Source organism: Porites lutea, chromosome 12 (assembly GCF_958299795.1).
Source record: "Porites lutea chromosome 12, jaPorLute2.1, whole genome shotgun sequence".
Classification (NCBI taxonomy): Eukaryota; Metazoa; Cnidaria; class Anthozoa; order Scleractinia; family Poritidae; genus Porites; species Porites lutea.
This window is the reverse complement of record NC_133212.1, coordinates 19692822-19720394: the sequence shown is the minus strand read 5'-3', so window position 1 is coordinate 19720394 and position 27573 is coordinate 19692822. Positions and strand designations below refer to the sequence as shown.

The 27573-nt window shown below is 41.4% G+C and overlaps 1 protein-coding gene across 1 annotated transcript in view; it reads left to right on the top strand.

Moving 5' to 3' along the window:
• LOC140953519 (cytoplasmic dynein 1 heavy chain 1-like) overlaps positions 1 to 27573 on the top strand; it is a 69850-nt gene that overhangs the window by 27455 nt on the left and 14822 nt on the right. Inside the window, exons 36-73 of the mRNA XM_073402921.1 lie at positions 506 to 689; positions 1401 to 1613; positions 2443 to 2595; positions 3732 to 3817; positions 4237 to 4393; positions 5284 to 5505; positions 7148 to 7351; positions 8340 to 8507; positions 9295 to 9528; positions 10115 to 10289; positions 11360 to 11513; positions 12184 to 12349; positions 12825 to 12988; positions 13814 to 14000; positions 14398 to 14493; positions 14634 to 14729; positions 15139 to 15300; positions 15578 to 15700; positions 16235 to 16326; positions 16494 to 16587; positions 17231 to 17422; positions 17829 to 17921; positions 18068 to 18154; positions 18344 to 18409; positions 18848 to 18935; positions 19380 to 19575; positions 20425 to 20542; positions 21118 to 21207; positions 21702 to 21827; positions 22527 to 22665; positions 22800 to 22900; positions 23568 to 23752; positions 24008 to 24077; positions 24460 to 24606; positions 25007 to 25157; positions 25556 to 25809; positions 26141 to 26275; positions 27146 to 27240. Of these exons, the coding sequence (XP_073259022.1) occupies positions 506 to 689; positions 1401 to 1613; positions 2443 to 2595; positions 3732 to 3817; positions 4237 to 4393; positions 5284 to 5505; positions 7148 to 7351; positions 8340 to 8507; positions 9295 to 9528; positions 10115 to 10289; positions 11360 to 11513; positions 12184 to 12349; positions 12825 to 12988; positions 13814 to 14000; positions 14398 to 14493; positions 14634 to 14729; positions 15139 to 15300; positions 15578 to 15700; positions 16235 to 16326; positions 16494 to 16587; positions 17231 to 17422; positions 17829 to 17921; positions 18068 to 18154; positions 18344 to 18409; positions 18848 to 18935; positions 19380 to 19575; positions 20425 to 20542; positions 21118 to 21207; positions 21702 to 21827; positions 22527 to 22665; positions 22800 to 22900; positions 23568 to 23752; positions 24008 to 24077; positions 24460 to 24606; positions 25007 to 25157; positions 25556 to 25809; positions 26141 to 26275; positions 27146 to 27240 (5463 nt within the window). The remainder of the gene's footprint in view (positions 1 to 505; positions 690 to 1400; positions 1614 to 2442; positions 2596 to 3731; positions 3818 to 4236; positions 4394 to 5283; positions 5506 to 7147; positions 7352 to 8339; positions 8508 to 9294; positions 9529 to 10114; positions 10290 to 11359; positions 11514 to 12183; positions 12350 to 12824; positions 12989 to 13813; positions 14001 to 14397; positions 14494 to 14633; positions 14730 to 15138; positions 15301 to 15577; positions 15701 to 16234; positions 16327 to 16493; positions 16588 to 17230; positions 17423 to 17828; positions 17922 to 18067; positions 18155 to 18343; positions 18410 to 18847; positions 18936 to 19379; positions 19576 to 20424; positions 20543 to 21117; positions 21208 to 21701; positions 21828 to 22526; positions 22666 to 22799; positions 22901 to 23567; positions 23753 to 24007; positions 24078 to 24459; positions 24607 to 25006; positions 25158 to 25555; positions 25810 to 26140; positions 26276 to 27145; positions 27241 to 27573) is intronic.

The window sequence follows — 27573 nt, the reverse complement described above, 5'->3', positions numbered from 1 at the left end:
ATCCGCTGGATAGTGATTTATCCGGTGGATAACACTATCCAACGTTTGAACAACCGGGGCCAGGAGATTGCGGGCGATGAGAGGAGCACGCAATCAATAACTTCGATTATACCGAGTGGCGAGATCGTGGTAAAATGGTTACTATAAAAAAGAGGATAGCTATGTTACTACCAACAGGTCGTGTTAACGATAGAGTGGCACACTTTTACTGAGCTTGATCATATATAGTACAATGTAGTCCTCAAAATCCCGCTTGCTTGGGGCTGCCATTATAATCTTTGCGGATAGGAGGTGTTACAATTTAAGAGTAATTGTTAAGAAGGATTCCTTTGTAGAGGGGATAGAAATAAGGAAGTTAAAGAGCCCATTTAATCTGACGCCTGTACAACAGGAGAGCTGCTTGTCTTAAAGAGAGACTAGAAGATGATATCCATTTCGAAGACGTTCCTTAAAGGGGTATCCATTCAAAAATGATAACCGTGATTTATATCACAACTTTCCACAGGCTTTGTCTTGAACAGCTGTCGAACCAGTCTCACTATGACTTTGGTCTGCGTGCCTTGAAGAGTGTGCTGGTTAGTGCTGGTAACGTCAAACGCGAGAAGATCCAGAGAATCAAGGAGAGTCTCATTGAAGAGAAGAAGGAGGCTGATGAGGCAGCCATCTCTGAGAGCCTTAATGAACAAGAGGTTTGGACATTGTTGATCTCTTCTACTTTGTCTTTAAATGCATAGCCTGCGTATCAGGCATTTCTGCAGGAAAAGGAGAATAGAGAATAGCAAAAAGGGGGGAGAGGGAGGGGAGATAAGGGCCTTTTTCTCTCTCTCTTCCCCCCCCCCCCTTTAAAATCTCCTCTCTGTAATGGCATTCCTCTCTCTCTCTCTCCACCCCCCCCCCCACTCCTCCTCCTCTAAAATCTCCACTCCCTAACTCAAGGCCTGATATTTAGGCTATTAAATCTGTTGTTATGTGACCACTTTTCATACACATAGAAGAAGTAAAAAATTTGAAATTTGCATTTAGGCACCAAAAGAGTTTGAATTTGTTAGACAGGGCATAAAGTTGTCTTTATCTGCTTGGGCAAAACTAAGTTTACTTTTGATTAGCAAGCAAAATTCCAGAACGACAATTCTGAAATATCTGGAGCCCTGCCTGGCATAGTACATCAAGATGTGTGCAATATTCTGGTGGCTACAGTACCTCCAATGGAAATAATTTGTGGCAGTCGCCAAGGGGATGTTTTTGTTACCTCATTAGTTTAATGGTCAGTTTTAATTAAGCTTAAAGATTTTGGGATTAACATTGTACCTCTCTAGGTTTCCAGTCATTGTAGACAAAGTTTTAAAAATGACCATATGAGTGGAAAAAAAAATTCTTTCTTTATCATTCTTTCTTCATAGATTCTGATCCAGAGCGTCTATGAAACTGTGGTTCCAAAGCTTGTCGCCGAAGACATCCCTCTTCTACAAAGCTTGCTATCAGATGTTTTCCCAGGGGTGAAGTACGTTGGTGCTGAAATGAAACAATTGAAGGCTGAGATTAAGAAAGTGTGCACTGAAATGAACTTTGTTTATGGTGAAGGAGAAGAGCAAGGGAGTGCATGGGTGGAGAAGGTACGGTTGTGAAGAAAGATCAAACCTTTTGTCTTACACAGCCAGTCATGAAGATGAGAAATTTCGTTCTAATTTTTGACTCTGAGGACAAAATTCTATAGTATGTTTAGCTAGCTGGGACCATTCAAATGAAAGCTACCAAGCAGTTCTCTACAATGTATGTCCAGAATTGGACGTTGATGAGATTTGTGCCCATCATGGTAGACATCACGAAATGTCCCCCTAGCACTCATCCTCACCTAAATACAAACAATACTGTCAAACAAAAAGACATATTTTATGGATTATATAATTATATCGATTGGTCTTAAAATTTGTTGAGTAACAATGACGTGGATGACAGCATGAGTTTCTTCCATTCTCTTCAAAATAACTTTGCCAGGTGATCAGATAGCCTTAGAAGTTACCGCGAAGCAGTGAATGTTTCCATCTTTCTGTCCGATGAATTCAGATTCTGAAGAGGGAGCAAGGGTGGCGCAGTAGTGAGAGCACTCGCCTCCCACCAATGTGGCCCGGGTTCAAATCCCGGCGTAAACGCCCCACATGGGTTGAGTTTGTTGTTGGTTCTCTCCCTTACTTCGAACGTCTTTTTTTCTCCGGTTACTCCGGTTTTCCCACCCTCCTTAAAAACCAACACTTTTAAATTCTAATTCGACCTGCAAAGCATGGACACGTCTCAAGGAGTTCTTAAGAACTCCTTAGTGCTCCGTGGGTAAACAAATTACAATTTTTTTTTAGACTTTATTGTTTAGTCACAGAGTAGATAACAGAGATATTGTGGCTTGAATAATCATTAATGGTATATTTTTTTGCTTTGTCTGTGTTGTAGATCCTTCAGCTGTACCAAATATCCCAGATTCATCATGGGTTAATGATGGTAGGACCCAGTGGCAGTGGCAAGTCAACAGCTTGGCAGACGCTTTTGAAGGCACTGGAGAATTTGGAGGGCGTCGAGGGTGTGGCACATGTTGTTGACCCAAAGGTGAGTGCATGACACTAAGTATGGTTAAATGCCAATGTTCTATAGCAGTTTGCATCGTAAGGTACATGCGTATCTCGACACCATTGAGACAAGGTACAGGGAGTCAATCTATGTGTCACTATATGAGTGAAAGGAAACATGTCGCCCTCACTATACTACTAAGGTATTCGATCTCTCTTGCTTTCATCTGTGTTATTAGAGAGCTTTAGATTTGAGGACGACTACGAGTACAAGATTTTACTTAAAGTTTGGTGGCGTATTGACAAAAAATACTCGACAAAGAGAGCTTTATTGTACTATTTTTCACCTGAAAAATTAGTGTGGTTATTTTTATTGAAGAAGGTTTAGCCCTTCCCCGATAGCAAAATGATATAACTTGTTACATTTGATAACTTGTTCCCGCCATTACGACATTCTCGCTAAATCTTGTTGTAGAATGACGACGGCTATTGCTTTTTCCCGCCAAAATGACGTTGGTTCACGCACGAGCACTGCTAACTATTGAGAAAATCTCTTTCTTGTAGTCGTTCTTGTCTTAGAATCTAAAGCTCTCTATCGACAGATGAGGAGCTTAATTATAAGCGATTTAAATGGGGAATTGTTATGTCCTGTCTATACTACTAAGATATTGATTATGTTTTGAGTTGAAAAAACTTCGTTGTCATTTTCATGAATAAAAGATTGCATGTAAGCAGTTAAGGTGGTAAATTGTCTGTGTTTGAGTGAAAGTGGGACATTTTGTCCTCCTTATTAAGTTATGTGTCAAATGAAATTTTTCCTCACAATTGAGGAAACTATTTGAAAAAGAAACAAGTTTGTGATCAAGATGTTGAAACGTTCTTACTTGGACTTAAAGAAATGAAGCAGGGGCGGATCTAGGGGGAGGGTGCAGGGGGTGTGCACCCCCCCCCCCCCCCCTGAGATGACCTGCAGTAACCTAATACAACTGGTATTCTGCAAAAAAAAAAAAAACAAAACAAAACAAACTATGTGGTTTATTGGTGTTGAAGTAGAGCAAGAGGCGAGTGCACCCCCTCCTAAAAAAATCGTGGATCCGCCGCTGTGAAGGACTGTAACTATCGCTTGGCTTTCGCTCGGTGCCAATAATATAACGTCATTGGTTTGTTTGGTTTCAGGCCATTTCCAAGGAAGCTTTGTATGGAACCCTTGATCCAAACACCAGAGAATGGACAGATGGGTTGTTTACTCACATTCTGAGAAAGTAATCCCCAAGTTTCGTTTATTGCTGTAACTTTAATTTGACCAGTATAAATATAGAATAACAGTGTGTCAAGAAATTATGCCTGATTAGATTTGTCGTACTCCAAAATTTAACGCTCTCACTAGCATATAGAGGTTTCTTAACCATTTAAACAGTACCACAGCAATATTTCAGAAAAGCTCTATTGCTAATTTTCTTCCTTAAAAACCGCACTTTTACTGATTTTAAGCGATACGATGCAATCGCTTAATGGCTGTGAGTTGTTTTATAAAGAAAAGAAACTTTCCCCCAAAGTGTCTTTCCACTCAGTAGCTATCGTTTTAATGAACTGTTGTGTAATTCACTGTCCTAAGCAGTTTTTCTTGGCGGCTAATTATCGTTTCTGTTGCTTAAACCTACTGACTGTCTATTTTTACCAGGATCATTGACAATGTTCGTGGTGAGATCAACAAGCGGCAGTGGATTATTTTTGATGGTGATGTCGACCCAGAATGGGTGGAGAACTTAAACAGTGTTCTTGATGACAACAAGTTGCTGACATTGCCGAATGGTGAACGTCTAGGCATTCCATCTAATGTAAGTCAAACCGGATGTTCAAAAATGATCAAAGCCAAGTGAACATAGTAAACATGTTCTTGCCAATAGGGAGCTAGATACACCGGCCCGTATCTGTTTACAGGTGGGGATAGGTGAACATGTTTGTTACGTAGTTATATGAAAGGCAACCCTGATTTCCCTGATGTGATATTGGCATCAATAGTCTGACGGTAGGCTAGGGGTAAGAGCCAATCTATTTGTATTAACGGCTTTTAGTACGGGTAATTTACCTGTACCCGTACATGGAAACGATTTATCGTAAGGTCTCCATGACTTCTCTGCCCGGTAACCTAGCCGTTTCTTCGGAATAACAGGCAATCTACCCATATTTGCAACTGTGGGTATGGGTAAGTCACCAGTACCTGCACTTGGAAACGGTCTCTCTCAAGGTCTCTAACAGCTCTTTACACATGATTATGCTAACCCCACACCAAGACCCAACAACAGGCGTTGCCTTTACTCAGTACAAAAGCGTGCAGTGACAAATGAGAAGATAGAAGGCATGGCGTAACTTAAATTTTATATCCTTAACAAAAGAAAAAAATTTTAAGCTGACTTTCTATGGTGCACGTGTTGAAAGGTTGATGGAAAACAACAAGTAGCATTACCAGTGTTATCTCTTTTGTGACCTTTCTTTATCCCAGCCACTTGCAGTCTTTCATGAATGCATTTTGTACTTTTTTCATTTCACCTAACCGGTGGGAAATTACCTATATTTGAATACTTAAAGTTTCGTTTTGAGAACACATCTGCATCACGGTTCTATTTCCAAGCAATACGTCATAGCTTCCAGATGAAATTCCTTAAGATTGGATACACGATAGGGCCACTGTGAGGTTAAACCTATTTATGTCCGTGCTTTACATTAGGTTCGAATCATGTTTGAAGTCCAAGATCTTCGTTATGCAACTTTGGCTACTGTCAGTCGCTGTGGTATGGTCTGGTTCAGTGAGGATGTTCTGTCAACCGAGATGATTTTTGACAATAACTTGCTGCGAATGAAGAGGGTGCCAATCGAGGAGTTTGAAGAGGAAACAAGGAGAATTAAAGCCAGAGGAGAAGAGGAGAATGCTTTGTCCCCTGCCATGCAGGTATGGAAAATCAAAGTACTTTATGAAGAAGAAGTACTAGTTCTTTTCTTGCTGTTTTACAGCAACCAAAGGAACCTTTTGTACCAGAAATACCACAGTTTCCTGAACCAAAATGCCAATGAAAATGTTATTTGAGGAAACAAATTAACTCTGTGAAACCTTTTCCCAAAACAACAGATACACCTCAAATATGAACACCTAACCCTTTGGTGAACAGAAGATGTTAAATGCTTTCTCACCAACTGTTTGTGTAGTGTTTTTCTTAAAAAATCCCGTTCTCTAAAGGCGAAGCGTTTTTTGTCGAGTGCAGGAATGTTGATGCTTGCCTAACCTCAATACTGATTCTAAAAAAATCGAGGAGTTGAGGGCAAGTCAAAGGTGAGGGGGGGGGGGGGGAGATGTATTTTTCACCCCATCTCCTTCCTTCACGCCGATGCTTACCTCAAGGATTGATATATCTTCTGGTAAAAGGGAACTTAAGCAATGACGACGGTGACGTCAACGAGAACGGCAAAAAAGCGATAGGTTTAGGTTGGCAAAACAACAACTCTGCACGTTCATCACGCCTCTTTTGTACATTTCTTTGCCGTCACTGCACGACTACGACGTGAACTTGCCTAATTTTTTGTATTGTGGAGGACGTGAACGCAAGGCGACGACTTTCTTTTTCTTTTCGTGAACGTTGATACAGTCTTTTAGAATTCAACTCCAGAAAAAATAGACAACATATGACGAATTGAATGAGATGGAATAAGCGCGATAAAGGTTGAATCAGCGCGAATTCACTGTTTAAAAAGTGGCGTTTTTGTAGCCGTCACCGCCGTCGTTGCTTAAGCTCCCTAAAATCAAAGGTAGCGGCCATAGCGTTATGAACATACGCAAACAGCTTTCGCTCGCCCAAAAAATAGAGTGGTTTTCGTTTGAGTGTCGTAAAACCAAAACCAAAGTAATTACTCTGGCCAATCACATAGGACACAGACAATACATTCAACCAATCAAAACTCGAAGTAATTACATGTGGCTGACGCAAAGCGCGGGAAAATGCATGCGAGCGCGTCACAATTGGCTTTGGTTTTACTTCTGATTGGATGAAAAGGTGGCGCGAATCTTTTAAGCCAATCGCATCGTGTAGAAAGTGCAAAACCAATTACTTTTCGACACTCAAATGAAAACCGCTCTATGCCTGCAATGGTGGTTATGTCTTAGTCCAAGTCGTCCACGTTGGATAATAGGGACTTTAAGATCCAACGACGCGACGGCGATAAGAACGTCGCTTAAAAAGTAAATTTGCGTTCTTTCAGTCTTTATAGCGATTATTCCTACCCACTTACTTTGTCAATTGTAGGCGAACCCTCCTGACGCTGAATTTAAAGGGACCAAATTCAAGCTCAGAAAGAGAAAAAAAATTTTGTTGTTGGTTGTTTACGTCCTCCGTAAAACGCGAAATTAGGCATTTTCACGTCGTAGTCGTGCAAAAACGGGAAAGAAATGTACAAAAAAAGTGTGATGCACGCGCGAAGTTGTTGTTTTGCTAATTAAACCCATTTTTTTTTGTTGACGTTCTCGTTGTCGTCCGCGTCGTTGGATCTTAAAGTCCCTAATACGTTTTGAAAAACTGATCCCAATAGCGATGACTTTTTAGGTCCAGAGTGACTTTGTTGACATCGTTCAAGAACACTTCTCACCCAACGGTTTGGTTGTCAAGTGTTTGGAGTTTGCTTTTAAGCAAGAGCACATCATGGATTTCACACGTATGAGAGCATTGGAGTCATTATTCTCCATGATTCACCAAGGTGTCAGAAATGTTCTCCAGTATAACCAGCAACACCCAGACTTCCCAATGGAGGTAAGCAAACTTGTCATTTGTACTTTTAGTGGTAATAGCGACATGCCAGAGATTTTTCATGCTTTCCTTTTCCAACTGTACAAGTTGCGTCTTTGACTGCCTTGATATTTTTTGCATTTATTTCTTTATTTCGTATATTCATCATCTCAAAATAAATAAACTGTCAATGAACTTACTGCACTTTTCACAAACATGCGAATTCCGAAGTTCAAAAGCCAACCGACGATTGCGTTTTTCGCTGCTGTCAATCATCTTAACGGACCTCTAAGGAAACAAAACTTTAGAGTTCGTATGTTTGTGAAAAGCACAGTAACTTCTTTGCAGGTATAAGGTGCCCACTATTCTTTCCTCTCCCAGAGTCAATTTAAATGACGTGCTATTTGGTTGTAACTTTCCAAGGGCGGGGGGGGGGGGGGGGGTTAATTGTACTTACCTGCGGCATCATCCCTAGTGTAGCGTATTTGAATATTATTCATACTCAAACGTAGTTATAAAGGTTTAAAGTATCTCCTGGAATATGACACACTGAAATAAGATTCTCACATCTCTTCTTTTCTCTTGAGGAAATTCATTAGGCTAGTAAGTTCAAGTGATTTCCCCCCAACCAGGGGGGAGGGGTGGCCTCGACAGAGTAACTTTCCGCGTTTGTCGCAATTAACACCTTCAATAGCCTATTTAGGGTTACTGACACCTGTGAAGTTTTCTAGTTTTGATAAAGATGGCTGTCGGTCATCGAAACTGTCAGCATTACTAGGATTTTTCTTTCAGCCATGCTTTGATAGTTATTCTCACATCCGTTATATAAATATTCGTTCTTTTAACATCCACACCAGTTATTTAAAAAATACCTTAACTTACCAACACAAAACAAGTTTGTCTTGTAGGGGGTATATGTTAGTGTGCTGTATTTCCCAGAACCCCACAAAGAAACTTTTTCCCAGTGCTTATAATTAATCTAGGTTTTTTACGCTAAATTTTCTGTCGACAGAGGGATCAAATAGAGCGCTACGTTCCAAGATACCTGATTTTCTGCCTCTTGTGGGCTTTCTCCGGAGACTGTAAACTTAAGACTAGAGAAGATTTGGGCAAATTCATTAGGAGTATCACCACAATCCCTTTGCCCTCAAGCACATCATCATCCATCGTGGACTTTGAGGTATGAAGATTGTGGTCAGACAGTTAATAAACAGCTGGTTTTTAAGAATGACATATACTCCTTTCCCCCTAGCCCTGCTTCAAATACTACTTATTAAGAGTTAAGTCATTACAGGGAAATCTAAGACCGAGGTTTGATGTATTGACCGAGCGATAGAATTCAGAATGCCAATGTTTCGAAAAGCCAAAAACCAGAATTCCAATCGTTGGAAAAGCTAAAATTCAGAATTCCAATGTTTGGAAAAGCCAAAATTTAGAATATCAATGTTTGGAAAAGCCAAAAACCACAATTCTGATCTTTGGAAAAGCAAAAATTAAGAATTCCAATCTTTGGAAAAGCAAAAATTAAGAATTCCAATCTTTGAAAAAGCAAAAATTCAGGATTGCAATGTTTGAAAAAGCCAAAATTCACACTCCTAATGTTTGGAAAAGCCAAAAACCAGAATTCCAATGTTTGGAAAGGCGAAACTTCAGAATTCCGATGTTTGGAAAAGGCAAAAACCAGAATTCCAATCTTTCTGGAAGGCCGAGGTTGGGGATGCTTTAGTTTGTATTTCTGTTCACCCGAAGACGACATCTTAAAGTCACTAATTCAGCACAAACCTGAAAGGAGTTAGATCAAGCACTCTTATTGAGCGCTCATAACAACAGCAAACACCTTCGATTTCGTTGAAAATAGAACGCTAAGCGTCAACTTCCTTCGTTGTGACATATTACGGAGCTTAACGGCGTTTTTGAGCGATGCACGCAAGGTTATGGATGTTAACAGATTTATCTTTTGTTTCCAGGTCACTATTCAAGGTGAATGGGTGCTATGGCAATCCAAGGTGCCTCAAATTGAAGTGGAGACTCACAAAGTCGCAGCACCTGATGTTGTCGTTCCAACAGTAGACACAGTGCGGCATGAAGCACTCTTGTACACGTGGCTGGCTGAACATAAGCCCATGGTTCTTTGCGGCCCACCAGGCAGCGGCAAGACCATGACACTCTTTAGCGCATTGAGAGCTTTGCCTGATATGGAGGTATGTAATAGGGCACTCCCGGGTTCCAAAAACCCTCACTTTCAAAACGAGGCCAAGTGCACAACCGTTGTTGTGAAAATGAGTTTTATTTGCATGAGAATAGAAAAACATTTCCATATCAAAGGCTGAGCACTTAACCTCGTTTTGATACAGAGGCCCGGGGAAACTCGAAAATAGCCTATTTCAAAGGTGGAAGAGATCAGTTTAGCTTTATTTGGCTTGCTTCAAAGACTTCCTGCTAAGACAATTCGGTATATGACCCGAAGAACATTGCCACTTAACAAAAAGGTCAGCTTGCAAGGCACAGGGAGTAAACTTACAAGGGGCACGTTTGGACGGTTGTAAGAGCACTTCTTTTCAGACAAATGTTTAATTAAATTTTGTAAGTTATTCGATAAGGTTTAGGATTTTCTCTCAGGAGAAGTGGTACGCTTGGTAAGGAGATTAGGAGATGTTTACCTTGGTAAACTGTTATTACAGTGATTGTCTAATGTCATGGTTAGTATACCCTCACGTGACATTGTGCCATCCTCTCATGGCAGGTTTCACGTAGGTTTTGACCTTCTTGAAACCCTTCTCTTTACAGGTTGTCGGTTTGAACTTCTCTAGTGCAACCTCTCCTGAGCTGCTGTTGAAAACGTTTGACCATTACTGCGAGTACAGACGAACTCCAAATGGAATCGTTTTGGCCCCAGTGCAGCTTGGCAAATGGATGGTGTTGTTCTGTGATGAGATCAATCTTCCAGACATGGATCATTATGGTAAATACTTCTCAAACTCATAAATAATTTAAAAAGAAAATACAAAGGTAGTTAATGTTTTATGAGTGTTTAAAAATCAGATGAAAAACTGCTCATTTTTGCATCCTTAATTTCTCTGTCTAAAATCATTTTGTTTGAGAAGTAATATCAAGCATTCGACACAATGTTTCATCACCAGATGAACCACCTCGAAGTTCGTCAAAAATACTCTGCTACTGGTCGTATTTTCAACTCTGTTCTGAGTGTTTTATCTGGTAATAAAACACTGCGTCTCATGCTTGATATATTACGTCATAGTCTGTGAGCACACTCTCGACGTGGTGGATATCACGCGAAGTCACGCGCGAGAGGCACCACTCGCGTTTCAGCTGATCGCGCGTTCTCTCACGGCTCCCTTTGTTTTTCACTCGAAATGAAGAGCTTGCTTGCAGGCTAAATTCACCAAGACAAAAAAGATCAATCTTCCAGACACGAACCATTATGGTAAATACGTCATAGTCTATGAGCACACTGTCTACGTGGTGGATATCGCGGGAAGTCACGCGCGAGAGGCACCCCTCGCAGTTCGCGTTCTCTCGCGGCTCCCCTTTCTTTCCACTCGAAATGAAGAGCTTGCTCGCTGGCTAAATTCACCAAAACAAAAAAGAATGGTCAATTAAAACCTTTCCAAGCCAGTGCAGTACGTAACAGGGTACCCAGGGTAAGTTGCTTGTGAGGGAGCTCAAACGAACAGAACAATGAATTACCTTTGATTCTGAGTCGTGATCAGTCGACGGGTGTACGCATTATTGGATAAAAAGGTCCAGGATCACACCTCCGAGTAAAAGCGCAAGATGTGAATGTGTACTTACCCCAATTCTTCACCGATCGCTCACGCTCGACCTTCGCGGTCTCAACGTGGAGACCGCGAACCCTACATAATTCGGGGCAAACAGGAAAATCAAATAGAAGTTCATTTTGTAGGGAGTTTATGCTATTGCATACAATAGCAAGCATACCAATACAGGATACATAACGGTGCTATTTTATGTAACGATATTATAATGAGTGACGTTGCGTTCTTTCTGTAGGTACACAGCGTGTGATCTCCTTCTTGAGGCAAATTGTTGAGCATGGCGGGTTTTACCGCACCACAGATCAAGCCTGGGTCACCATGGAGAGGATACAGTTTGTTGGAGCCTGCAATCCACCCACTGACCCTGGAAGGAAACCTCTCTCACACAGGTTGGCTTTTGTCAAGTTTCCACCCACATGGGTGGTCGGACATAGTTTGAGGATCCTTGTGTGAGCCTTTCGAAAAAGATATAACGGAAATATATTCAGATTTTAAATTTTTTTTTGAAATTGCCTCGGTGAGAATTTTTCCTCTTGGTCCGTTTCTGAGTAGGTCTTGTAGGTGTTCAAAGTAAAATGACCGAAACGGGAAGATTGAAAGTACCTATTCGAATTTGGGGCCGTTTTGGCAAGTAAAATACAGCACCCCAGTAAGGTTTAAACTGGCTATTTTGATGACGGCCAAATGGTGTAACTTTTGAGGGTTTATATGGAGCGCGAATTGAAGACCCCAGAGTGGGGTTAAATCTTTCTTTGATAAAATTAAATCTTCACTTAAAAGCTTAAACAGAGCAACAGCTTTCATTAAGAGTTATCCTTATAAACCCTTGAGACTAAAAAATCCAAAAAATCCCTAGTATGCTTCCATTTTGCAGCAAATTTTGCTGTGGTGTTGTTGGTTCAATGTCGAGAGGTAAACTCATATTTCAACAATCGTCAATCAGCAATTTTTGGTCCTTTTTATTTCTTACTTGAATTTCCTTAACTTACTGTTGAATGTTTGCCATTTCAAATGCAACAGTTGTATTTCCTTAACAGTAAACTGTCTTTTTATTGTCAGATTCCTACGTCATGTACCAGTCATTTATGTTGACTACCCTGGTCCCACCTCGCTCACTCAGATCTATGGCACATTCAATCGTGCCATGCTAAGAATTGTTCCACCGCTTAGAAGCTATGCGCAACCTCTTACTGATGCAATGGTGGAGTTCTACTCTATGTCCCAGGTAAAAACGAGTCTATAGAGCGATTTCTTTACAGGGTCACATCGGTCATATTAATGTACAGAAAGCAATGAAACGGCTTCCATGTTGGTGTACCAAGCCAGTCCTGTGGAAGGTGAATTGTTTTCTTATGAAACAACGAAAGCTTTTTTAAGTCGATTCTTGCTTGCAACTAGGGTAATGACTACATTAATATCAGTTAAATCTGTATCTTGTAATAATAAGCCAAACTGAATCGGTGACTTGGAAGACAATAAAGGAAATCATTAGAGCAACGAAGATACGAACTACCGTAACAATTAGCGAAATGAAGATTTAAATCATTTATCATTTTAGAAACTACATCAAACATGACACAGTCTTCTATCCGAGGTTCAAATACCTTAAACTCCTCGGTGTTTGGATATTGGACGTAACACTGTGACTCCAGTTTGATGTATTAGATCACAGGATTAAAACGCGTCGTCAATTTTTTTAGGAACGTTTCACTCAAGACATGCAGCCCCATTACATCTACAGTCCTCGTGAGATGACTCGATGGGTTCGAGGCATCTGCGAAGCACTGAAACCGTTGGAGACTCTTTCAATCGAGGGCCTCGTTCGTTTGTGGGCACACGAAGCACTGCGACTTTTCCAGGATCGGTGAGATTTAAGTCACACTATACAGGATAGGTCATAGATTTTAGCTTAAATTGGATATACTATTTCTTAAGGCTAAGAGCAAGTTCTTAACGTCTCATTTAGCTGTAGCTACAATCGGCGACAAAATTAGTTGAGGCACTTTGCCCGAAAAGGGCTTTTTGATGTTTTATCAACTTTAAAAGGGGAAAATAAAGCTTTTCTTCCCTCATCCCCTCCATGAAATGTTGTGCCGCTGTTCAAGCTACCTGTAGAAAACATCAAACACCCCAACTTTGAATGGAGGGGAGAGAGGAGGGGTGTGGATTCGTTTGTTCTCTGAAGTTAACCTATTTAAGTACAATGTGTCAAAAATTTTGTCGCCTATTGTAGTTCGTATTTTTCGTGGACGTTACTAAATTCTATTGACATGATTCTTTTTCAAGTTCAGTGAATTCTAGACTTCTACAAGTGGACCTCTTATAATTTCTTGAAACGACCTCAATGAGGAAAAGCGAGCGAGCTTCAAGGAAGTCACAACAAAACGAGCGATGAAGTCGCGAGGTCGACTTGTTTTCGCCTGAAGGGATTTAAATCATACTATAAATTCACGCGGGAAAAAAACAAATTGGGGCGTCTTCTTAGAGCTTCCAGATTACGTCATTGTGAAACCCTCAATCTACCATTTTTCAATTGTCATGACATCAGCGAAATTTTTTTCGGTGAATTTCGCGCCCAACAGATACGAGAAGTCCTGTAAAATGGCATAACAAACCAGGGGGTGGGGGATAAAGTAAAGTCTTAGTGAATTTTTGATGACTTTTTTTTTTGTTCATTGTCTTTTACCAGGTTGGTAGAAGACGACGAGCGCAAATGGACAGATGAAAACATCAGCATGGTCGCGTTGAAACATTTTCCCAATGTTGACAGCAATGCAGCTCTAAAGCGACCAATCCTATACAGCAACTGGCTGTCAAAGGATTATATTCCAGTTGATCAGGAGGAGCTGAGAGATTTCGTGAAAGCTAGACTGAAGGTATGGACTATGATATACGGATGATATGATATGGATGATAATTATAATTTGTAGGTGCAGCTTCAAGCGGAGTTTCATACTTAAGAAAAGCAATGCTTACCCATATGGAAAATCGGAACGTGACGCTTGTAGAGTCCTCAAGCTTACACAAGGAACCTGACGTTGTAATGTGCACCAGGACGTTGAGTGCATTGTTAAAATTGACTTGCCAAAATTGAAGGTGATTCTTTGGATGTTTGTGTTCGTGTTTATCCAATGAAGGGAATTTTTTAGACATCACAGTTCCATCCGCAATTAGCAAAGACTATCCTCCCAACGCTTAACTACAAATACCCCTGATGATGAGATGAGACGTACATTTGTTGAATTTCAATACTTGCCCTTTTGCTTTTCGAAGGTGTTTTATGAAGAGGAGTTGGATGTTCCGTTGGTGTTGTTCAATGAAGTGCTTGACCATGTTCTGAGGATCGACAGAATCTTCAGACAGCCACAGGTTAGTTAAAAATTGGAATTTTGAGACGAAGAGTTCTGAAAACTTTGAGGTAGTATTTTTGCTGTTGTTGAATACCACTTACCATATATGCAACTTTTATCAGTGTTTTATGACGTCATGTGCAACTTTTTAATCCTCAGGGCCACTTGCTGTTGATTGGTGTGAGTGGAGCTGGAAAAACCACACTGTCCAGATTTGTGGCGTGGATGAATGGTTTAAGCCTTTTCCAAGTCAAGGTTTGTATAATGTTTTAAAAGGTAATTTGTTTACAAAAAAATGTGTAGGTGTGGTGGTCTCGTGCTTAACGAGTCAGAAACTGGATCTAGCGGGGTGGATTCCGGTCTTGGCTGTGCTGAAGAGTTGTTTCCTTGTATAAGGAACTGTCTCTTCATATAGGTTTTTAATTGTATACCAGTGTCATACTGCTCTAGGTAACTCTTTCGGGGGTCTTATCATCCGGGTGGGGGGTGCGGGGTTGGTTGTAGTAAAGCTTTTAGATGTCGCGTGCTACTAAGTCAGAATAAGCTATGATAATAATTATGGACCTTTTTGGCGTGCAGTTTGCCTTTGTTAAAACTTATGCTCAGATAGTTAAATGGTAAGTATGTTGTCGAGGCCTGACATCTTTGTATTTCACATTACTAGATTCACCGCAAATACTTGGCTGCAGATTTTGATGAAGATTTGCGAGCGGTGCTCAGACGAGCAGGTTGCAAGAACGAGAAGATTGTCTTTATTTTGGATGAGTCCAACATTTTGGAGTCAAGCTTCTTGGAAAGAATGAACACTCTTTTGGCAAATGGAGAGGTAAAAAAAAAATTTATGGATTGAAATATATGGTGAGGAAGGTTTCAATGTAAAGATGACTGTACACAATGCCCCTTGGAATGGATTCTCTGTTCAAAAATAATTGTATCTAGAGTACGTGCCTCTCAGTAGTTCTTATTTAAATGGGCACACTTTCATCTATAAGTTAATAAGGTAGAACCATCTTTTAAGGCTTAATAAGCATCCTTGAGCATATGAATAATAATTCAATAAGCATTGATTTTCCAATATTCTTATATTGTTGTCTGTAATGTAGGTTCCAGGATTGTTTGAAGGCGACGAGTACACCACACTAATGACACAGTGCAAAGAAGGATCACAAAGAGAGGGCCTGATGTTGGATAGCAGTGAGGAGCTGTACAAATGGTTTACGCAGCAGGTTAGTTGATACAGGAGGTAGCACTCTAGCACTCTATTTCGTAAGCACTCTATTTCGTTCCCTTGTCACGCGAGAACGCACGAGGGAGGGGCTTTCCCCGTCTCGTGCTCGCGTCTTCTTTCGCGCGAGTTATCACGATATCCCCCAAATAGTGGGCTTTCACGCAGGCTGTCGAGAAGACCGTACGTTGGACTCGCAACCCGTAGGGTTGGGTGCGAGTCCCGCCCCGACTCCCTGAGCCCCTAGTCCAATTCCCGCCCTGAACAACGGACACCATGATCCTAGTCCCTCCCCGACTCCTTGCGCCTCAGGTCCAAGTCCCAACCTAGCACCCTGGTCCGAGTCCCGCCCAGATCCCTTGTCCCTGGTTGGACTTTTCTTTCAGTATCCCCATATTTAACGCCTCGGCCATATTTGTAAATAACTGACTGATTTTCGTCCTGCCAGTTGAAGAAAATGGTTAAACTTTGCCAATGCACAGCATATTTTTAAAGGTTGGATGTCATAGCAGCACGTTCTTTCTCATTTTCTCAGGTCATGAACAACCTGCATGTTGTTTTCACCATGAATCCATCATCGGAGGGACTAAAGAGCCGTGCAGCGACGTCTCCTGCTCTGTTCAACAGGTACGCGCTAACCTGACGAACACTATAATTTTCAGTTGATTAAACTAACTTAATATCTATACGCCCATGTCGTGCATACATCCATCACCATTCTTTTTCATCCATGGTGAGAGGCCATTTTCGCTGATTTATCCTCAGACCGCCATTGAAAATTCTTGTCGTTTCAGATGTGTTCTCAATTGGTTTGGCGATTGGTCCACTGGTGCGCTGTATCAAGTTGGCAAGGAGTTTACCAGCAAGATTGACTTGGAAAAATCCAACGTAAGTACAAGATATTCCGAAGAACAAAGATATGGCAAAAAAAACATCTAATGAAACCGTCATTAAAAGCGATAGTCGCGATACTGGAGTCGTCGATCGTTAAAACTGATGACGTCACAAGCGGTAGAAGGGACATGGATCCGCACGGGCGGTTACGGGCGGTTCAGGGACGAATGGGACAGTGGAAAATTTTACGTCATAGTCGTGCATTGACGGTACAGAAATGAAGCCAAAAGTTTGATGCGTGTGCAGAGTTGTTATTGTTTTTGTTGTTTGTTATTAAAAAAAAAGCGCTTTATCTGAAAACGAAGGTACTAAATGAGGACACAATTTTACATCTTCTACTAGAGACACGACCTCCATTTTTTGTGGTCGTCAGAGCCTCGCGAAGGGAGTACCTTTATTGCTCAGTTGTTGTATAGCCCTCAGAGTATTGGCCCAGTCCCGGGGATGGAACCTACCACCTCCCGCGTTGAAATGGAAGGTTTTCTTAGCCGTCGCCGTAGTAGTCACGTGATCTCCCTATTTAAGTGGTCATCACCGAATTATATTAATGAAAGGACCTTTTTGGATACGTATAGGGTTGTGTTCCATCTGGTTTGATGACAAATGTGTGTTATTCTCTTCCTGCTTTTTCACACAGTACACTCCTCCGGACTACTTACCCAAAGTTTATGAAGACCTTCCAATGTCACCCACCCACAGAGAAGCTGTCATAAACGCATTTGTGTACGTTCATCAAACTCTACACCAGGCAAATGAGCGCTTAGCCAAACGAGGAGGTCGAGTGATGGCTATCACACCTCGACACTACCTGGACTTCATTAACCACTATGTAAGTATAATTCACGTGTCTGAAATGGCCAAGACCATGGGGAGCAAGGGTGGTGTCGGTAGTGAGAGCACTTGCCTCCCACCAGTGTGGACCGGGTTCAAATCCCGGCGTTGACGCCATTCGTGGGTTGAGTTTGTTGTTGGCTCGTTCCTTTGACCCGAGAGGTTTTTCTTCGGGTTCTCCGGTTTTCCCCTCTCCTTAAAAAAACAACAATTCCAAATTCCAATTCGATCTGGAACATTTTTAAACGGGTTCTTAAGATTTTTTCAGTCTTACTTGAGTGAGCAAATTACAACACTATGGAAAAAAAATTGATGCGGTACTTGTTTTTCGGTTGTTATTATTAGGAAACAAGCCAAGACAATTATCTTTCAATCAGTGATAATTCTGTTTTTTTGTATTTTAGGTCAAACTTTTCAATGAGAAGAGATCGGACCTAGAAGAGCAGCAGCTTCACTTGAATGTTGGTCTACAGAAAATCCACGAGACCGTGGATCAGGTAAAGAATAAATGTTGTAAGAAAATTAGGGTTTGTGAGAAACTTTCAGTGACTTACAGCCCTCTCAAGTTGTTATTTATGTAGAGACACAGAGCTATGCTGCTTTAACACGCTTTATTACGCTTTTTTTGCCTTTTTATTCATAGGTGGAGGAGCTACAGAAGAGTTTGTCACTTAAGAGTCAAGAACTGGAGGCCAAGAATGCCTTAGCCAATCAAAAACTCAAACAGATGGTGAGAAGAAAATTCATTGTCTCTTAATACGTTGAATAAGCTTCTAGTTTCAAGTTATCTGTGTTGTTGTTTCATACAAGCAAATTCACTAAGATTGTTAGGAGTAGATTTTTATTGCCAGTCATTCAAGGCAAGTCGGCTTGTCAAGCTTTTATTTCTGAGAACTCCAATCTTGTTATTGTCATGCAGGTTAAGGACCAGCAAGAGGCAGAGAAGAAAAAGGTCACATCCATTGAAATTCAGGCAACAATAGAGGTACGGAACGAGATATGCGATTAAGGTGTTGAGCAGTTGTATGAAGGCCGCAGCGGAGCCTTCAGCGCAGACCCCACAGACCCTAGACGACAGTTGTGTAGCAGCTGCTCGTGGGGTCTCTCCTGATTGGTCAAGCAAAAGACAACACTGGAACTGGATATTTCTTGTTAACTTCACATAAAATGCAGTTTAAAGCTTGAGCATGAGACTAGGTCACTCTTTTGTCGAATTGCAGTATGGGACTGTTTTGTTTCCCCGCGCGCGCTTCTTCGCGCTCACCAATGAAAGAACCTTTAGCGTCCAGGGTCATCAAGGCACACAAACCTTCCCACCACGTTAAGGTGCAACACTTCAACGCAGCCGCAAAATGGCTGACATAGACTGCTTTCCTTGAAATTCACCGCGTTTCATGATATATATTTTTTAAATTACGTTCAGAAACAAACCAAAGAGATCAAGGAAAAGCAGACAAGTGTAATGGCTGAACTCGCCAAAGTAGAACCAGCTGTACAGGATGCCAAGATGGGTAAGCCACCTATCCCCAGTATCGTAGTTAAAATTCTCATTTCTCTCTTTACACCTTTTAGCATATAGCTGTTCTTGATGCTAAATTGAGTTAACAACAGTCTTAGGAAGATTGTATTGCTCTGACTCCGTTGGAAAGATACGTGAAGACAAACGCTACAAATTTCCCAATTAGTGCTTATTGAGGTGCCCTGTTAAACATAAAAGGCAATGGACTGGGTATACCCATATGGTAACGGCCGCTTGATTAGCACAGTTGGGAGAGCGCCGGCCTGCTGAGCAGGAGGTCGCGGGTTCGAACCCAAAAATCCACTAGCCCCGGGCTATCGGACACGACTTTCTTTGCACGCTGATTAAAGGGTTAATTTGTCCCTTAGTGGAGCCTGAATTACTTCTTCAGTCCACGTTCCGACCCTAGTGTAATTCCCATTACGTTTTATTTTAGCTGTGAAGTCCATCAAGAAGCAACATCTTGTTGAAGTCCGTTCTATGGGTAATCCACCCCCTGCTGTGAAACTGGCCTTGGAATCTATCTGTTTGTTGCTTGGAGAACAAGCAGCAGATTGGAGAACCATCAGAGGTGTTATCATCAAGGACAACTTTATCTCCACAGTTGTGAACTTCTCTACAGAGGATATTTCGTATGTGGAACAACTTTGCTTACCTTTTACTATTTCACCTCTGTTAGCATCCGGTTTATCAACAGGGAAGTTAAGATGTCACTATGGCGACGCCGACGTCAACGAGAACGTCAAAAAAGCAATAGGTTTAGATTAGCAAAACGACAACTCCGCACGTGCACCGCGCTTTTTGTACATTTGTTTGCCGTCACTGCACGACTACGACCTGAATTGCCATATTTCACGTTTCATCGACAACGTGAACATACGATGACAAATTTCTCTTTCTCTCCCTAAACTTAATTTCCTTCGTAAGAATTCAACTCCAGGAAACTTTGCCTACATTGGACAAGGTGAGCGAGTGGGGATAATCGCACCGGAGTTTCAAAGAACGCGAAGTCACTTTTTAAGCGACGTTTTAGCTGCTGTCGCCGTCGTGGTGTCTTAAACTCCCTGATAAGGAACGGGGGCCGGGGATTTCCAAGCTACTATGAGTATATCCCCTGGCTACTTTCATATGAAACAAAAGGAAAATAAAACCAACAGCAATTCCTAGCTGTTTACTTCCCGCGTACTAATGTCATATACCCTGCAACTTGAAATCTTAGCAGCCACAGCCCTGTAGCATCCTATTTGAAGAGTCGAACCTCCTCTTGCAGTCAACTCCTTGTTCGTAAAACGCTCAGTTATGGTCCGGTTTTGGTCCTAACGATGCAAAAAGACGTACCGCCCAATCCTCCACCTCTAAAATACGGACACCTGTTGTAAAATCGCACAATCACAGATTTAATTCTATCTATTTGTATCTAATTTAATTTAATTCTAATTTAATTGTATCTATTTGTATCTAATTGTATCTATCTAATGTAGGGAGGACATCCGTAAGATCATGCTGAGCAAGTATCTTAGTAATCCTGATTACAACTTTGAGAAAGTGAATCGTGCCAGTGTGGCTTGTGGACCTCTTGTTAAGTGGGCCATAGCACAGGTTAGTGAAAATTCACTTAAATCTTTTAAAAGCTGTCATAAACCTTCGTGTTACCTTGTAGAATATGCAATACCACAGGGTAGTAATACTCAGTAGCTTTCATCTGAACGGTCTGACTTTAGGATTCAATCTACAGAGTCAAAACTAGAACCACCTTGTACAACATAATGAACTGTACCGCAAGAAAGTACGGCTCAGTAGCTTTCATTTACATGGTCACACTGTTAGTTGATTGGTCATCAATAGAGCCAAAACGTTTTAACCAACTTGTACAGGATAATCAACAGTACTAAAGGAACAACGGCATAGTAGCTCTCATTTGAGTGGAATGATTTCATCCTCAGAATAAAACGTTAAAGCACGTATAGTGTGATAATACTGCTTAGTAGCGTCGATTTCAATTGTCATACTTTTCGTCAGACTTGAAAATGACATTGTACTGTAAGCAAAACCACAGGAAAGTACGATCGAACAGGTTCCAATGCAATGGTCACGCTCTATTAAGCACTCTATTAAGGTTTTCATTCGCGATCGTTATACGTATATGTTATGCAGCAAAACACTATTGTTTGCAGATCAGCTATGCAGACATGCTCACAAAGGTAGATCCACTGAGAAATGAACTTAAAAGCCTAGAGATAGAGGCCCAGGCCAGCCGAATCAAGGTGAGTAAACAGAGGTAAACCATGTGATCGTCCGCCTCGATCTTTTCAAGAGTTTTTGGGATGATCGAGGCGAGTCGGGCGGTAATATGGAAACCAGCAGCCTGGTCCCCAGGCCAGTTCGCGTTATCTGAGTGACCAGAAAAGGCTTGAAACCGAGCACAATAGTCCTCGGCGAATTCTCCCGACAAGCTTGATCGATGACGTCACATTACAGCCGAAATCGCCGCGGAGGTCTAGGAACGAGGCTGCAGGGAAACCAGCCTTAAAGCCATAGCGCTATCCACCGGATAAGTATCAAGGAAACCAATTGTGTTATCGACTGCATAGATTTATCCAGTGGATAGTGTTAGTCACCTTTTAAACAACTGGGACTTGGCACAGTGGTTGTTGAGTTATTGTCGGGATGGTCATTTGTCGATGTTCCATGTTAGACTTAACTCTTTACCGTGACCATATGAATTTTTTTTGGCAATTAATTTTTTCTTACATCATAGGCTGATGAGATTAGCCAGGTTATTGCTGAACTAGAGAAGAGTATTGCCCGTTACAAGGAGGAATATGCTGCACTAATCAGTCAGGCCCAGGCTATCAAGGCCGACCTTGCTGCAGTTGAAGCCAAGGTGAGTCTGATTTATATATTAGCATAGCGCGCAGAAGTAACTGGTAAATACTATACTACTCACTATTCATCGACTCACCCACACTTAATCGGTACTTCCTAAATGCCTCTTTTAAACCGAGCAAACTGCTGATCGCTTTCTCACGCCACACAATTAAAGAATGAGACACGATAAACATTCATGGAGAAGGCGAGTTACCTTTACCGTGAGTGAGTTTGGGAGGGGACGAATTCACCAGTTACTGTTTCTGAGATGTCTTAGATTAGTGTCTCTGCCTACTTGCGTATCTATTTTGTATATATTTTTTAAATCTTATTTCTTGCTTGAAAATTGGCAAGATTCTCGATTTGGCTACTGAAGTGTGGATATAGTGCTGGACGCATGGTAAACCGGTTTTAAATACATTAAACTTCGGGTCCAAGCTTCAAGCCCAGCCGTCGCGTTGTTTCCTTGGACAAGAAACTTTACTGCACTCTATCTCTCTTCACCCAGGTGTATAAATGGTTTCCGACGCCTTAAGCCTGGGGGTAACCCGACGATGGATTAGCATCCCCCGGAGGGGCGGAAGGGCTTGTGGCAATACTCTTAGGTGCTAATGCTGCAGAAACCTGGTTAAGCTCTGACCGTGTGGGCCTTTTTGGCTCATTTGCGCCTGTACCTTTCCTTCTACGAATAATTATTAATGCTTCATAATTTTAGGTAAGTCGCAGCACGGCGTTGTTGAGGAGTCTGTCCGTTGAGAGGCAGCGATGGGAAACAGGAAGCAATGCCTTCCAAACTCAGATGGGAACTATCGTAGGAGATGTGCTTCTGTCATCAGCATTCCTCGCTTATGCAGGTAATAAACGTCAACGTATCTCCTACCTTCAAAGACATTGGAGAACAAAAGTGTTCGTTGGATAACAAAGCCAAATAGTCATTGAATTTTTTTATCGGTGTAGGGTTCGCTAACCAAAATAACTTTTCTCCTAGGCTACTTTGATCAGCAGCTTCGTCAGAATCTGTTCACCTCTTGGGCATCTCATCTACAACAAGCAAACATTCAGTTTAGGCCGGATATTGCCAGGGTTGAGGTAGGATGCTAAAAAGCTACTAAACTATGGAAGGACTGGAAGTAAGACTTTTGGAGCTTAACAACGATTTTATTTATTTTAGCAATACATCATTAGTAGCCTGTCCCACAGATAGCTTCAAAGCTTGTCTTGGATGGAGGGGGGGCTAGGCAAACAAACAGAAAAATCTAAGAGGAGTTACATCAAATGAAGTAAAATCTACTTAGGAAAGAACGTTACATTGTAATACTAGGTCAACCAAAGATAGCTCAGGTGGTACGAAAGGCAAAACTGAAACGCAAAAACACGACTTAACCTCATTTTTCGTGATATGAAAGATTAAACGTTAATAAAAAGAATCCCCAAATATGAGGTTCTGATCTGTAATGGTTTTGAAGAACGAAAAGGTTGAAGTTTCGATGTCAATGGCGCCATCTTGAGCCGCCATATTGGATTTACAGACACATAATTGCTCAGCGGAAGCTGACAGCATGCGCAGAGGGTTTGTTATCGAGTGATTCTGCGTGATACCTCGCGCGCTATTGTTCATAAGTACAGGGATATAAGTTAGTACAGACCTGGTAAGATGCCACTATTACTGACTATAAACTATGATAGATAATCTAAGAAGTGAAAACGATTTTTGTAGGATATTGGAATTTGACTGACCATGTGTGTATCTTCACAGTATTTATCCACTGCTGATGAACGTCTACAGTGGCAAGCTAACTCCCTGCCAGCAGACGATCTATGCACAGAGAATGCTATCATGTTGAAGAGATTTAACCGCTACCCTCTGATCATTGACCCGTCAGGACAAGCCACTGAGTTCTTATTGAACGAGTACAAAGGCAAGAAGATCAACAAAACAAGGTACGGTTAAAACAATTGCAGATTGTGTTGTTAACGTGGCATTTTCAAGCATTATTTTCACCTCATTATTTTCAAGGTGTCTGACTTCTAATACTTAATACTATCCAGGGGGGAGGGGGATTAGCTTGAATTGTATTTCCTATACATGAAAAGTCTCAAACGTTTTGACCAGGATTGTAGGTTGATTGTAACATTAACAGTATTGCTTACAGTTTTCGTGGTTAATGTAACCGAACTTCGCTATCGTTTCGTTAGTTTCCTTGATGATGCTTTCCGCAAGAATCTCGAGAGTGCTCTGCGATTTGGTAACCCACTCCTTGTTCAGGTGAGCTCAGAAATTTTCTTTTTAAATCATTCAAAATGCCATATTCTGGTTGTGTGCTTGGTTGAGTGAAAATTTTCTTTCTTGTTAGAAAAGCAAAGGAATTTCGCTGACCAATCGCAGCAACGAAAAATACGCTATTTAACCAATCACAGCTTGAGGCAAACATGCAGCCCAAGTAAGGCGCGGGAAAAAAGCGGACGTTCAAAGAGCAATTCTTGTTGGTTTTGCTTTTCATTGGTTGCTAAAGTCGATCGAGACATTTTAGCCATTAAAAATGCGCTAAGCGTGGCAAAAAGTGGTACGCGATTTTGTGGCCAATCAATAAGCGTTCTCCAACCCAACTGAAATGGTCTCACACTCTGTTAATTGTTTTTTCCAACAGGATGTTGAAAGTTATGATCCAATCCTAAATCCCGTGTTGAACCGTGAGTTGCGTCGTACTGGCGGCCGTGTTCTCATCACCATAGGTGATCAAGACATTGATCTCTCACCTTCTTTTACCATCTTTCTTTCCACCAGAGATCCAACGGTAGGTGAAATCTTGGGTTTCTTTCCATTCAAACATAATACTCCGAAAATTTGGAAAGGATTGTGAATGGAACGGAAGTTGTCTGGGAAAAACTCCGAGAAAATTCGGAAATTGGACAATTTTCTTAGGCAAACCATCAACCGAAAACTCGGGATATTCCGTGCAGAGAATCGTATAGAACTGATATTTCCGGGAAGGCATTTTCTCCTTTCGCCTTTCGGGAAAACAAACTCAGTTCCTTTCTTTACATAGAATTTCAAATTTTGAAGTATTTATGTAAAACTGTTTATTTTTGTTGAAGTAGAACGTACCCCTGAATTCATTGGATCATGTTAGAATACTTCTTGGTTCCCAGGACACCTTTTGAGATTCTTAACATGATTGGCTTTTCTACTTACAGGTCGAGTTCGCACCAGATTTGTGTAGTCGCGTGACATTCGTCAACTTCACGGTGACTCGTAGCAGCTTACAGAGTCAGTGCCTAAATCAAGTGTTGAAGGCTGAGAGACCTGATGTGGACGAGAAGAGATCCGATCTGCTCAAGCTTCAAGGTAACTGGTACTTTAAAAGCTATTTTTGAACCTCGTTTTGAAAGGCAGCGTTCACTTTTAGTGCCCGGGCACAATGCCCGAGTATGGTACTCACTGGGCACCAATTTGAACACACCCTTGATTCAGGTACCCACGCTAGAATTCGGGCATGGTGCATGGTGCTTAAGTACAAGGTCGAAACCTTTTATTCGGGCACAAAAGTGAGCCGCGGGCCTTTCTGGCACGCGCTTTCTGTTAGTTCCGAGACAATCCACTGTTTAGCTTTTCCTGCTACGCTCACGTTTCAAAATGGCATCTGGCCGTGCGAAATGTCGGGTTCCACAAGGTGTGAACACCACAATTTTGTGACGATACCCAATCACCATTGACTCTTACGATTTTGTGGTTTTCATTCCTAGGTGAATTCCACCTTCGTCTCCGCCATCTCGAAAAGTCTTTGCTCCAAGCCTTGAATGATGCTAAGGGAAGAATCTTGGACGATGATCGCATCATTGCTACTCTGGAAAAACTGAAGCAAGAAGCAGCTGAGATCACTCGTAAAGTGGAAGAGACAGATGCCGTTATGGCTGAAGTGGAGGCAGTGTCTGATCAATATAACGCACTATCACACTACTGCAGTAGTATATACTTCACTATGGAGGGACTAAACTTGGTGAGTCACAGGAACCTCATCCTTATGAATAAGAAGTTTATTGTGAGTCACAGGCCACCCAGATTAACTGTTGACGAATTCTGCAAAATGTTTTAAAAACTCGATAATTCGTGTAGAATAAACTTAGTATTGTCTGAAACACTCGGCCGCTCCTCGTGTTTTTAACTTCTTAGGACCCTCCTCCGAAAAGGAAGTTGTGGGTTGATCAGCTTAATAATCCCTAATGCAGATCTCTGAAAAATGATACTCCATTCCTTAGATTTCTGTTCATTTTCGCCTAGATATTCCCAAAGGTATTAGTGGGTTACTTATTAAGCTTTTTCTTCTCCAGGTGCATTTCCTGTACCAGTTCTCTCTGCAGTTTTTCCTGGACATTTTCCAGTGCGTGTTGTATGAGAATCCCAAGCTGAACAGCATGAAAGATCCCCAGCAGAGGTTGAAGGTTTTGTGCAGCGACTTGTTCCAGGTAAACATCGCCTTCCTTCTTATCTACTGCGAGTGGCCGTTTCCAACCCCCCAGAGGGAGGAAATAGGACGGTTTTTACATTCTTTCAGGGGTAGGATACGGGAGGCCGTTACGTTCTTTCACATGTAGACTAGCATTTATTTTCTGCTTTTGTTACGCTGTGTAATTTACGTGCTTTCCTGTAGCAATCTGTCTAAGCTTTTTAAACCCCAACAAAGGTCATTGTGTAATTTCTGCTTATAATTTTACAGCTAATCGTACAAAAAGGTTTTGAAAATAAAGGAGATGATCACTTAAGATCAAATATTTTGATTTAAACACGAATTGTCCTCGTCCGTATGATAGGAAAGGACGGGGAACAGTGCGGGAAATATTTGAGTTGATATTAGAAGTTTTGCTGTTACTTGCTCAGGCTGCGGCCCGTATTTTCTGTCAGCAAACACTCAATAGACCTTTCCACTTTTTTTTCAACTTTTGACATGAACAAGTTAGGCAAAATCCGTCGACACCTACTAGAAAGAGCGCCTTAAAATTAGTAAAATTCCCAAGTTTGAAAGTGATTTGTTGACAACCATGGAAGAGATAGCCCCTCAGTGTCGCGAAATTTTACAGACGTTTGTATGGTGGGGACGCAAATCACCACCACCACTACCACCATATAAACGTCTATAATTTTCACAACTTTGCAGAGCTATACCTTGGCTCACTTAAGACGTATCACTTTCACATTTGGCAGTTTTACTAATTTTAAGGCGCTCTTTCCAGTGGTGTCGACGGATTTTCGCTAACTTGTCCATGTCAAAATTTGACAAAACCGTAAAGGGGTCTATTAAATTAACTTGAATATGTTTTTCACATTGTCTCCTTTAGATTGTATACAACAGAGTTGCTCGTGGTATGTTGCATGATGACAGGATCACGTTTGCCATGTTGCTCTGCCGAATTTACCTCCGTGGACTAACAGGGTTAGCTCTTTTTTTTTCTCCATGAGTTCGCTTAGTTGTCAATGAGATTGAAACCAAGAGTGGGAAGAATTTTTCTTTTTGTAAAGGATGAAAACAAAATTCTGTAGTGGTCTGAACTGTGACGTCTTATCTGTTAGCGGCCAACGGAGCAAGCCGCAAGGGGAATGTGCCAAACGCACTTGCAGATGACACCTCTCGCCTGTCTTGTGTGATACCTCAAATTAAAGAATCAGCTCGACGCCTGGCTTAAGTATCATTCTCTTACTAGATCATAGGGGAATAGCATTACCTTTTGCAACACAATTAAGGAAGCACCCTCAATCACTTTTTCAG